An 11149-nucleotide genomic window follows, 5' to 3' on the forward strand; every position below is an offset into this window, starting at 1 on the left:
GGGTGTGAGAAAGGTGTGTGCAGAAAAGTGAAGCCAAAGCAGAGCTTTGTAGTTAACTGCCCAAGAGGAAACTGGCCATTGTGGGGCCACGTACCACATCCGGCCACCTCCACCCCCTTCCAGCTGGGGTTAAAATGCTCCCGCTCATTCCCTTTCCACCACCCTGGGGACTGCTACTGGTAGGTGGTGTTGTCATAGCACGAGTGATTTTCAGAAGGCACTAAACACTGTCTGTCTTTATCAGGACGGGGAAGATGTGCTTTGGCGACCACCTGTTTCACCATCCTTCTTCCTCAGCTGACCTCTGCCGGAGCCATTCTCTCAGACCTACTGACCCCAACACCTTAAGAGCTGTGATTCTGCCACCAAAGGAATTCCAAAGAGAAGACAGCTGCCGGGCAGAATTTTTGTTGGCTGGTGAGGCCTTCTGGTGACAGTGCTTGGCCTTCTTTATCTGGATGACAAACTTGGCTGGGTGAAATGGTTTTTGAGCAGTTACATGGACAACTGTGCTTAACCCAGTTGAGGAGCCACACTCCCTTTCCCCAGCGAGCAGAATCTACACTCCGTGTATTTGAAAGGGTCCTCCCAGGTCCTTTAAGCCCTCCTGGGTTTGGGATGAGGGCACACGGTTGACAGGCCCTATCCTGAATACAGTGTTCCTGCTGCCCAGGCCTGGGAGCTGCTTCCTCGGGAGGTGTGAGGCCGTAGTTGCTGAGGGTCCTCCCCAGCTCTCCTTGTTCTTCAAGTGAGTGCTCTGCAGAGGGAGAGAAAGGTGAGCCGTATGCGTAGAACCAGAGGCCAGAGAGGAACAACTTGCCTTCAAAGGTTTAGTTTGTCCACAAACCAGTCTCACCCACCATGTGACCTGCGGTTCCCCAGGCATCGGTCTTGTTTTTCTGGAAAAAGCAGCAGCTAATTCTGAATCAGGAAAACGCTCTCCTCTGAGCACAGCGCCTGGCCTGGAGCGGGGAGAGGGTGGCACTGATGTCCTTCCTGCCCTCTGGGTGCCGGCCCTGGGGTCCTGACGGTCAGAGGACAGCAGCGTGTCCTCACAGTGCCCAGCTGCCTGCACTGCCGCCTGCTCTACCAGTCCTCTCCGGGTACACAACCCTTCCACCCCTCAGCCGTCACCTTCACAGAGAGACACCTGGCTCTCCCCGGGACTCGGCTTCCCTCTGGTTCAGGCTGTCACCTTCTCCCACGTCTCAAGTCAGGAGCACCAGCCTGGCTGCCCCCAAGGCCATGTCCCCACCATTGACCCTCCACTCTCTGAGGTTTAAGGCATGTGTCATCACCTTCGTCCTGCTGACTCCTCTTTTCCAAACAAGGTTATCTGAAAGGCAGAGTGACTCAGAGATAGCTTCCACCTGCTCACAACAGCCAGGGTTGGGCCAGGTCGAAACCAGGAACCAAGAATTCCATCCGGTCTCCCAGGTGGGCGGCAGGACCCGAGTACTTGAGCCATCACCTGCTGCCTCCAACGGTGCACAATACCAGGATGATGGATAGGAGACAGAGGCGTCTCAAACACTCTGAAATAGGATACGGCCATCGCAAGTGGCAGCTTAACCTGCCGTGCCCTTAGACCCAGCCCAGTCGGTCACTCCCCTTTTAAGTCAGCCTTCTGCCCACCCAGTAGCCACCACCATCCTAGATGGGTTTGGGCTTCCAAACTCCTCCATTTCAAGTTCCTCCATTTCAGCCACACTCCCGCCATGGGCAGAACCTCCTAGAGACACACCAGGAATTCAGACATGGCGCCCCCTGTCCTAATCTCCCAGCTTCCCACTGCAAACATTGCCTCAGCACAGCCTCCAGTCCCTCCACTTGTCCACTTTCTCCCAGTCGCCAACCACACTGGCCTCACAGGTCTCGCCATCCAGCTTGAATCGCATGCTTCATCGCTCAACCCCTCTCAGTCACCTCTGTCCTGAATCCAACTCTGCAGACAGAAACCGCCGGGGAGAGCGTGGCCTCCAGACAGTGCCACCCAGCCACACTGCCCTAGACTCAGGGTGCCCACTGATGGGGGTGGGGGTCACAGACCACCTCCAGCCTGGCCCTAATTCTACCTTCCCTCTACCTCCTTGGGGGGCCTTGAGTCAGTCTTCATGCTGTCTGCCCCAGCCCCCAAACTTCAAACAGCATCCAAACAAGTTCTTCTCTCATCGGAAGGGTCAGTACGGCTCCCTCCAGCCACGGCCCCATCTCAAGAGGGTCGCAGGTGGGCACCATTCCAGGTTGCCCCAAAGCGGCTGGCCCGCCTTCCTGTGACGTCAGTCCCGTCTACCGCCACCTCGGGCCCCTCCTCCCATGACCCCTGAGGTTGGCGCACCTCTAGGATCTCTTCCAAACCCTCTCCTCTCAAAACGTCATCTCCTACCAAACCGGACGTGTCACAATCTGTGTCTCCATCCAACTGCGGAGTAGCCGCCTCCACTCACGTGCTGCAAGAGAGTGCCCCAAACTCACTCTGCGTCCTCTCTCCTGGGCAAATGGCAGGGTCCAGGCCAGGCCCGGGCTCCGCATAAAGACCATTGCTTGCTGAATGCATAAATGAATACTTGAGTCTCCCTCAGCCTCCGCAACCATTCACCACATCCTATCGATCACAGTCCCTTCTGGGGCTTTAACAGCGGCTGGCTACCGCCCGATCCCTCCCAGGCAGCCCGCAGTGTCCGTCTGCCCTGCTCCGTGACACCCCCACTGACGTGGGGGCCCCGCTTCCATGAGCTCCGGGGGCCAGTACACGGTAAGCGCTGGCAAGTGCTGCACAACCAGAGCGCGGAAACTGAGAAGCGGCCGCCACAAGGCGCCCACCCGTACTCCAGCATCCGGGCTCTGAACCACCTGTGCCCGCGCGCCGACCGACGTGGCGCGCCTAGAGCCCCGCCCCTGCTCGCGCGGCTTTCGCGGTGACCAATGGCAACCGTTCGTCGGGCACGCGCTCCACATGCTAGACTCACTCGAGCCAATGGACTTGTCCTGAGAGGAGTCCCGCCCCCAGCAGTGCACCGCCTCAGTTCTCTGCCCGCCAATGGGAGACGCCTGTGGCGCCCTCAAGGGGGCGGGGCGGCAGCTGAGGCGCTGGGTCCTGGGACGGTGCGCCGGCGCGGTCCTGCTTCCCGTCTCGACGTGGGCTGGAGAGCGCGGGGTCGGCGCCTACCCGCCCAACCGACGGACGATGCGGTCTCCGACGGTCAGACGCTTCCTCGAGTGCCTTATGGGCCTCTACTTCCTCACCCACATCCCCATCACCCTGTTCCTGGACCTGCAGATGGTGCTGCCGGAGGAACTGTACGCGGTCGAGGTGAGGGGTGCCCGGTGGGTCGCGGCGCGCGGGTTGCGGAGTTGGAGGCCGCCGGCGCCCCGCAGCTTCTCCCCGCTCTCCGTCCGCCTCGGCCCTCGCGCCGTCTCGGTTTCTGCCGGTACCCCGGGCCCCGCTTTGCCCAGCTTCAACTCACTGTGTTCCTTAGACGTTTAAGGCTCCCGCGAGTCCAACTCTGGTCAGCTGGCGGGGTTTGCGGCAAGGGCCTGGAGTCGCGTGCGGGGCGTGTTTGCAGTTGCGGTCTGTGGGAGGGCTTCCCGGTCCCCGAGTGCCCGCGGCGAGGCCCCCGGCTCCGTGCGCCAGGCGGGTCGGGGCCCCCGGCTCCACCGGGCCCGGAGGAGAAGCGAAGGCGGGAGGCCGCCTGTCCTGGGTCCTGGAGCGCTTTCTGACCGCGCACTGGGCTTGGGCGCGCGTGTGCCCCACGTCAGAGCTGCCGTTGCGTTTCTGTGTTTTCTGTCTCTGGAGCCTGTCTCCTTCGTGGACGCCCCGTCCTGTCGGGCGAGGCTGACCTGCCCACCTGGAGACTGGAGTTGGCCGCTGTTTTTCCTGTCAGGCGGAGGCCAGCGCGCTCCCGTGGTGTGTGCAGACTCGCGTGGGCCTTGCGTTTCCTGGGAGCGGACTGTGTGGCTTTCATGAGCTTCTCCAGGGCCCTCGCCCTCCAGAGGTTGAGAACCGTACCTCAACAGGATACCCTGTTCCCGTAGATCTCCATGTGGCTTGCTTCTAGAACCAAGCATGACTGGGAGGACCTTTGACCTTGCTCCCCATGGGAGAGGCTCAGACAGTGGCAAGAGCCTTGGACTGCAGCCTGGGCTTCTTGGTTCTCCCAGAACCGGCCGGGTGGGAAAGTCGGGGTTCTGGGGCCTCACCTGTCCCGAGACTCAGATCGGGTTCTAAGTCACACATACACCAGTCTCCTAGTTTATTCCTATTGCTGCTGTAACAAATGATCGCATAGTGACTTAACCTGTTCCTTAAATTTTACTCAGAAGGCACAGAGAGAAAGAAATCTATTTGGTTCCCTTCCCCAGCGCCTTTAACAGCCAGGGCTAGCTGGACCATGCCCAAGCCAGGAGCTCAGAACTCCACCCAGGTTGCCGACGTGGGCTTGAGCCACTACCTGCCTCCCAGGTGTGCATTGGCAGGAGGCGGCCGGATCAGCAGCGCAGTCGCTGGGACACGAACCCCGCACTCACGTGGGATGCAGGTGTGCCACGTGGCAACTTTGACAGCTGCCTACCTGCACCAGCCCCTCCCATTTATTTTACAGTTCTGAAGTGTTCCGAGTTGGAAATGATTCTCCCGGGGTGTCGACAGAGTGGTCCCTTCCCAGGGCTCTCCAGAACCCGCTGGTCTCTCCCAGCTTCGCGTGGCCGCATCACTGCAGTGCTCACCAAGTGCCATGTTGTCTCCCTAGGCCCCACTTTCCCAGGGACACCAGGGTAACCGAGGAAAATCTCCCCATTTCAAGGTCCTTACTCTGATCTGCAAAGTCCCAGGTTCCAGGATTATATTGTGAACACCTTTGGGGGCAGTTATACATCCCTCCACACAGGATCAAGTAGGATGTAAAAAAGTTTATGGAAAATGGAATTAAAAGTAAGCTTATACTGGCACAAAAAAACTGAAGTCGATACATACAAAGGATCTCCAAAAAATTCATGAAAAACTTATGAAGAAAAAAAAGTGTGGATTTCTTTCTCCCCTCTGGTACATCCTTCCCAAAAGTCTCCCTTGCTCCCAATATGCGATAAAAATGTGTTCAGTACTGTGATGTCCCTATCTGTATATTTCGTGAAAATTTTCTCAGCTTTTTTACCACACTACAGCAGAAGGCTAAGGGCCATTGTAGGCAGCCTCTGGCAGAAACTGTGTGGTGATGTTGGAGTCATTAGCCCAGGGCACCCTGGGTTGGGAGGCCTGTGCATCTATTTGCTCTTATTGCTTTGGGATAGCAATCATTATTTTGTTGCTTCTTTGTGAGGAAAATAATACAAAATAATAAAAGCCTTAAGTTATCCTCAGATTCTCTTTGAAAAATGCCAGATTTTAACATCTGCTGTTTTTCTACCTAAATAAAAGGAATTTTCCTAGAGAACTTTTTAAAAAAAAAATATTTGCTTATTTATTTGAAAGGCAGAGTTACCGAGAGGCAGAGGTAGAGCAATCTTCCTGGCTCATTCCCCAAATGGCTACAACTGCCGGAGCCGTATGGGATGCCGGCACCACAGGCGGAGGCTTAGCCCACCACACCACAGCACCGGCCCTGCTGATAAGTAATGACCAGTGCGAGTCAAGATTTTAATAAGACTAGACTTGAACATCTCCAGATGTGTGTCAGTCACATTCAGTTAAGTAATCTGCGCTCGCCACTTATCTGAAGAGCATAGGGTAACTCATGGCGGCTCACCTTCCGAGACGGAGCTGCTGTGATTGGTCACTGGCACAGCGAGATTGAAGGCCTTGCCCATTCTGCAGGTGGCCTTGGCCTTCACTTCCACCCAACGTCAGTCCAGAGCTCCTTCAGGTGGCTGGATCCTAATTAACTATGAGAGCTGGCAGATGAGAATCTTTTTAAGTTTTGCTACTTTCAACCTGCAGCCCTTGGACACTGACGTGCTGTATGGGCCTGTACAGGCTGTGAGCAGGGGATGTGCAAGACTGTAGATAAATGGAATAAAGTGGGTTCATCAGCTTCTTAAATGCTGTAAACCTACAATATTTTCTTACAGTGTTACTATTTTTTTAAAAAAGACTTACTTGAAAGGCAGAGTCAGATCTTCTGTTTGCTGGTTCACTCCCCAAATGGCCACAAGGGCTGGGCCAGGCCAAAGCCAGGAGTCAGGAACTCCATCCAGGTCTCCCATCTATGTGGCATGGGTCCATGCGCTTTCCCAGGCGCATTAGCAGGGAGCTGGATTGGAAGTGGAGCAGCCTGGAGTGAAACTGGTGCTCTGATATTGGATGTTGGTATTGTAGGCAGTGGCTTAACCTGCTATACCACAGCACCGGCCCCCAGCCTTATTTTTTTTTAGATTTAGAAAGTAAAAATCTGAATAAAACTTTTAGCCTGGGGGCCCGTGTTGTGGTGTAGTAGCTTAAGCTGCTACCTACAGCACTGGCATCCCACATGGGTTCCAGTTCATGTCCCAGCTGCTCCACTTCTGATCCAGCTCCCTGCTTAATGTGTCTGGGAAAACAGTGGAGGATGGCCCAAGTCCTTAGGCCCTTGCACCCATGTGGGGCCCCTGCACCCAGGAAGAAGTTTCTGGCTCCTGGCTTTGGTCTGGCCCAGCCCTGGCCATTTGAGGAGTGAACCAGCAAGTGGGAGATCTCTCTCTCTGCCTTTCAAATAAACCACGCCCCAAAAAAAGTCCAGCGCTGCAGTGTAGTAGATAAAGCCACCGCCTGCAAGTACCAGCATCCTACATGGGCACGGGTTCAAGTCCTGGCTGCTCCACTTCCGATCCAGCTCTCTGCTACAGCCTGGGAAAGCAGTAGGAGATGGCCCAAGTCCTTGGGCCCCTGCACCCCCATGGGAGACCTGGAAGAAGCTCGTGGCTCCTGGCTTTGGATTGGCCCAGCTTCGGCCGTTGCGGCCATTTGGGGAGTGAACCAGAAGGTGGAAGATCTGTGTGTCTGTCTCTCTGCCTCTGCCTCTCAAATAAATAAAAATCTTAAAAAAAAAAAAAAAAAAAATCTTTTACAAATGACCAGGAGGCACACGCTTAGCCTTTCAGTGCTTTCTTCTCCCTTACTGTCCTGAAAAGTACCAGGAACTCAAACTTAAAAAGCACAAACCAGAGATCATGTAGTCAGTACACTGGTTAGCCAGCCAGAGGCTTTCTGAAGTCAATATTAGGCTAACAGAATGTTTGTTTCTGGATATTTGCTTAAAACATACTTGTAGAATGAGGCCTCTGTTTCACAATAGCGAAATTTATCTTTTGATTAAAAATTAACAGGAAAAATATCCTTGGGTTTTCTTTTCCATTTTAAGATAAATTCTTACCTTGGAGTTGCCCTTTTTTTAGATTTTATTTACTTGAAAGGCAGAGCTACAGAGAGATCTTCCACCTGCTGCTTCATTCCCCAGATGGCTACAACGGCCAGGGCTGGGCCAGACTGAAGCCAGGAGCCAAAAGCTTCATCTGGGTCTCCCACTTGGGTGCAGGGGCCCAAACACTTGAGCTGTCTTCTGCTGCTTTCCCAGGCACATTAGCAGGGAGCTGGACTGGAAGTGGAGCAGCCAGGTCTCAAATCAGTGCCCATATGGGATGCCAGCTTTGCAGGTGATGGCTTTACCCACTACACTACACTTCCTTGGCTTTGAAAGCCTGTGTGTCATAGGGACCACACCACCTCTAGATAGTCCATGCAGAGCAAAGATCCTAGGCCTCGGGGTCCTGTAGAAGCCCAGGGTAGACAGCGTCAGAGTCTGGTCCATGCTGCCCATGGCAGTGTCAGTCTGGACCTGCGTCTCTGTGTCTGACACAGTGGTTATAAGTGCAGCACCCAAGCTAGACCCGAGACTGCTCATTCTGAAACCTCGCCGGAGCCCAGGAACCCCCTAGTCTGGGGCAGTTTGTTCCTCCACAAATCTGCTACTGGATTCCTGAGAAAAAAAGTTACACCGAGGGAGTTATAAATAACAAGGGACTTTTCTGTGGTATTAGAGTTTCCACGGGGCCAGCACTGTGGCATAGCGGGTAAAGCCACCGCCTGCAGTGCTGGCATTCCATATGGGCGCTAGTTCGAGGCCCGGCTGCTCCACTTCCGATCCAGCTCTCTGCTGTGGCCTGGAAAAGCAGTGGAGGATGGCCCAAGTCCTTGGGCCCCTGCACCCTCATGGGAGACCCGGAGGAAGCTCCTGGCTTTTGATCACCACAACTGCAGCCATTGCAGCCAATTGGGGAGTGAAGCAGCGGCTGGAAGACCTCTGCCTCTGTAACTCTGCCTTTCAAATGATAAATAAGTCTTGAAGTATCCAAAACTCCGTCTCCACAGAAGTTAGGTTTGCCTCCTCTTCTACCTCTGCCGGCCCCGAGAAACAAGGCAGTTCATTTCTGTGTTTTGTGGAAATCTTTGGAGTCTGGTGCTCAGTGACTGTTGAGAATGGGAAACTGCCAGGGTGGGTCTCACGTCGGTCCTGTCTCTGCAGAGAAGGATGTCGTTGGCAGAAAGGTCCGTGTGTGCACTTGGCGAAAACCCCAAGAGCTGTAGAGCTGCTGCTGGCTGCCAGCGGGCAGCGCACCTGGGAGAGCACACGGAAGGGGCAGGAGAGATGCGAAGGTGCCCTTAGAGCCAGCAAGTATATTCAGTGACCGCCCGGGCTGCAGCACGGACGCCAGCAGGCCGCAGGGGGCAGAGTGGTCAACCGCCCGGAGGCTGGGCACCCCGGGCCTACCCAGGCCTGGTGGCTCTAACTCAACACGCTTTCTTTTTCAGTTCAGAAATCTGCTGCAGTGGTATGCTGGGGAGTTCAGGGACCCTCTGGTACAGGATCCCCCGGAGTGGTTTCAGTCCTTCGTGTTCTGCGAGCTTGTGTTTCAGCTGCCGTTCTTTCCCATTGCAGCGTACGCCTTCTTCAAAGGTTGGTGATGGTGGGGAAATCCCATTCTTGCTCAGAAATTGGGTCTTAGACATGTGGTAAAATGTCTCCAGAGTGGGGTGGTCCCTGTAGTTTGTGTGAAAGTCCCATCGGATCTTATGGCAACAGGATCGTCAGTTACCCAGAAATCTCCAATGAAACCAGAAGCCACTTGAAGCTTCTGTGCCTCAGCTCCCCTGCCATTGATGGATCATTGGCTTTTTTTTTTTTTTTTTAAGATTTATTTATTTATTTGAAAGAGTTGGGGGGGGGGGTCTTCCATCTGATGGTTCACTCCCCAGTTGGCCACAACAGCCAGAGCTGCGCCAATCCGAAGCCAGGAGCCAGGAGCTTCTTCCGGGTCTCCCACGTGGGTGCAGGGGCCCAAGGACTTGGGCCATTTTCTACTTCTGTCCCAGGCCATAGCAGAGAGCTGGATCGGAAGTGGAGCAGCCAGGTCTCGAATAGACACCCATATGGGATGCCGGCGCTTCAGGCCAGGGTGTTAATGCACTGTGCCACAGTGCCGCCCCCCCCCCTTTTTTTTTTAAGATTTATTTCATTGGCTTTTATTTTCCTGTATTGGATGGCATCATGCCAACTTACAAGCAACAGCATCAAGCTAACCCCTGAAAGGCTCAACTTTTTATGTCACAGTGCTCCTTAGAGGGCTCTCAAAGGTAGGCGGTCACACCCTGTCCTTGGTACCTGGGCTTGCCCCGCTGACCTCTTTCCTGCTGCAGCCCCCCAGCCCTCCCGCCTGTGCAGAATCACTCAGCAGATGCCCTTGTGCAGGAACACCCTTCCCTTGCAGCTCTGACCAAGCAGCTTTAACTGGGATGCTGGCTCGCTGCCCTAGTTTTTCTGACTCCCAGCCCTGGTCCTAGACAGTCAGTGAGCAGGGCCCTGCTGTCACCAGACTTTACATGCTGGGCAGAACACCTGCCACGTGTTCTGTGTTGCCACTTGGAGAGGGAGGCGGGTGAGCACAGGGTGGGGTGGCGGATGTCGTGTGCACCCTTGCACGACCCACCCCTGACCTTTGTCCCCTCTGCCTCCTAGGAAGCTGCAGGTGGATCCGCACGCCTGCAATCATCTACTCGGTTCACACCATGACAACTGTGATCCCCATTCTCTCCACGCTCCTGTTTGAGGACTTCAGCGTCGGGGGTGGCTTCCGAGCACAGGGACCCGAGACTCTCCCTGAAAGACTGATCCTCGTCTCTGTCTACGCCCCCTACTTGCTCATCCCTCTCATACTGCTGCTTTTCATGTTGCGGAACCCCTACTACAGGTCTGAGGAGAAGAGAAAGAAGCGATGAGGGAGACCGTCACTGGCCCAGGGCGGGGCAGTGCCTTGCAGACTCAATACAGGAGAAACAGCACCCACGTCTTCAGCGTGTGAAACCTACCAGACGACAAGGCACAAGCCCAAGATGGTGACGGCGCCGTCAAACCTCACCTTCCAAAGGCGCTGGGAGGGGCAGATGGGTGTGGGCTGGGTTATAGGGCAGTGGTGCTGAGAACCTCACCGTGTGCCTAGGTCCCACACACGGGAGACATCTGAGACATGGCTGCTGGGCGCGCCCCTGAGTCACGTGACCACAGCAGATCTGCTTGGCTGGCATGGTTCTCTAGTCTGTCGCCACTGCAGAATGAAGGCTGGGAGGTTTCGGGCAATTTTCAAATTTGAAATCTGGTAACCACCTCTAATAGTCATTGGAAGCTCTGTGTGGGTTCTTGCCTCTTCCCCTGGGGGTAGCACAAGAAAGTGTGCTAGAAGTTTAAGCTCCGTTTCCTGCAGGCTAGCCCTGGTGTCTTCTGGTCAGAAACGGGTTACACAGCAGGTGCTGCTGCTCACCTGCCGCATCCTGGGGGGAGTTTTCCAAAGGCACCTTCTTAGCCTTCTTGTTTCCAGAGACAACCTGAGCTGGCTCCCTTGATTCTCAAGTCTGATCCAAAGCATCTGGCTAGCGGACGGCATCAGCCCAGCCTGCTCTAGGTACGGCACACTTTCCTGTGCGCTGCTCAGTGTCCTGTTCACTGTTCTCAAAGCCAGCCCTAAAAACTGGTGGTGGACACCAGGCCCCACCGCCCCTCTTTCCTGCCCAGTTGGTCCGCGAATCCCACTGGTGATGGAACTCATCTGATGGCGTGTGTGTCTGCTCCAAATAAAGGTGGTTGCTGCCCACTGCCTGGTCTGTTTGGGGGCTTGGGGCTGCTTCAGA

General features: G+C 55.1%; 1 protein-coding gene and 1 long non-coding RNA gene across 3 annotated transcripts; one reads left to right on the top strand and one right to left on the bottom strand.

Annotated features, from left to right (window-relative positions):
* Positions 1 to 617: 617 nt before the first annotated feature.
* Positions 618 to 2609, bottom strand: LOC149121205 (uncharacterized). Of its 2 annotated transcripts, none has more exons than XR_016223877.1 (3): positions 2476 to 2609; positions 861 to 962; positions 618 to 757 (listed from the first exon to the last, which is right to left on the bottom strand). It is a non-coding gene; the product is annotated as an uncharacterized LOC149121205 (long non-coding RNA). The 2 variants fall into 2 exon arrangements; XR_016223876.1 differs by lacking the exon at positions 2476 to 2609 and adding an exon at positions 1299 to 1437.
* Positions 2610 to 3092: 483 nt separating this feature from the next.
* Positions 3093 to 11112, top strand: TMEM97 (transmembrane protein 97). The gene is made up of 3 exons (XM_002718933.6): positions 3093 to 3313; positions 8780 to 8924; positions 9984 to 11112. The coding sequence occupies exons 1-3, from the start codon at positions 3188 to 3190 to the stop codon at positions 10241 to 10243; spliced, it is 531 nt and encodes a 176-aa protein (XP_002718979.3). The 5' UTR covers positions 3093 to 3187; the 3' UTR covers positions 10244 to 11112.
* The last annotated feature ends 37 nt before the right edge of the window (positions 11113 to 11149 follow it).

Source organism: Oryctolagus cuniculus, chromosome 17 (assembly GCF_051225735.1).
Source record: "Oryctolagus cuniculus isolate XC-2025 breed Fujian yellow rabbit chromosome 17, ASM5122573v1, whole genome shotgun sequence".
Classification (NCBI taxonomy): Eukaryota; Metazoa; Chordata; class Mammalia; order Lagomorpha; family Leporidae; genus Oryctolagus; species Oryctolagus cuniculus.

Coding starts and splice junctions, on each gene's coding strand:
- TMEM97 (XM_002718933.6), top strand. CDS start 3,188: ATGCGGTCTCCGACGGTCAGACGCTTCCTCGAGTGCCTTATGGGCCTC. Junction 3,314..8,779: donor AGGAACTGTACGCGGTCGAG/GTGAGGGGTGCC, acceptor TTTCTTTTTCAG/TTCAGAAATCTGCTGCAGTG. Junction 8,925..9,983: donor AGCGTACGCCTTCTTCAAAG/GTTGGTGATGGT, acceptor TCTGCCTCCTAG/GAAGCTGCAGGTGGATCCGC.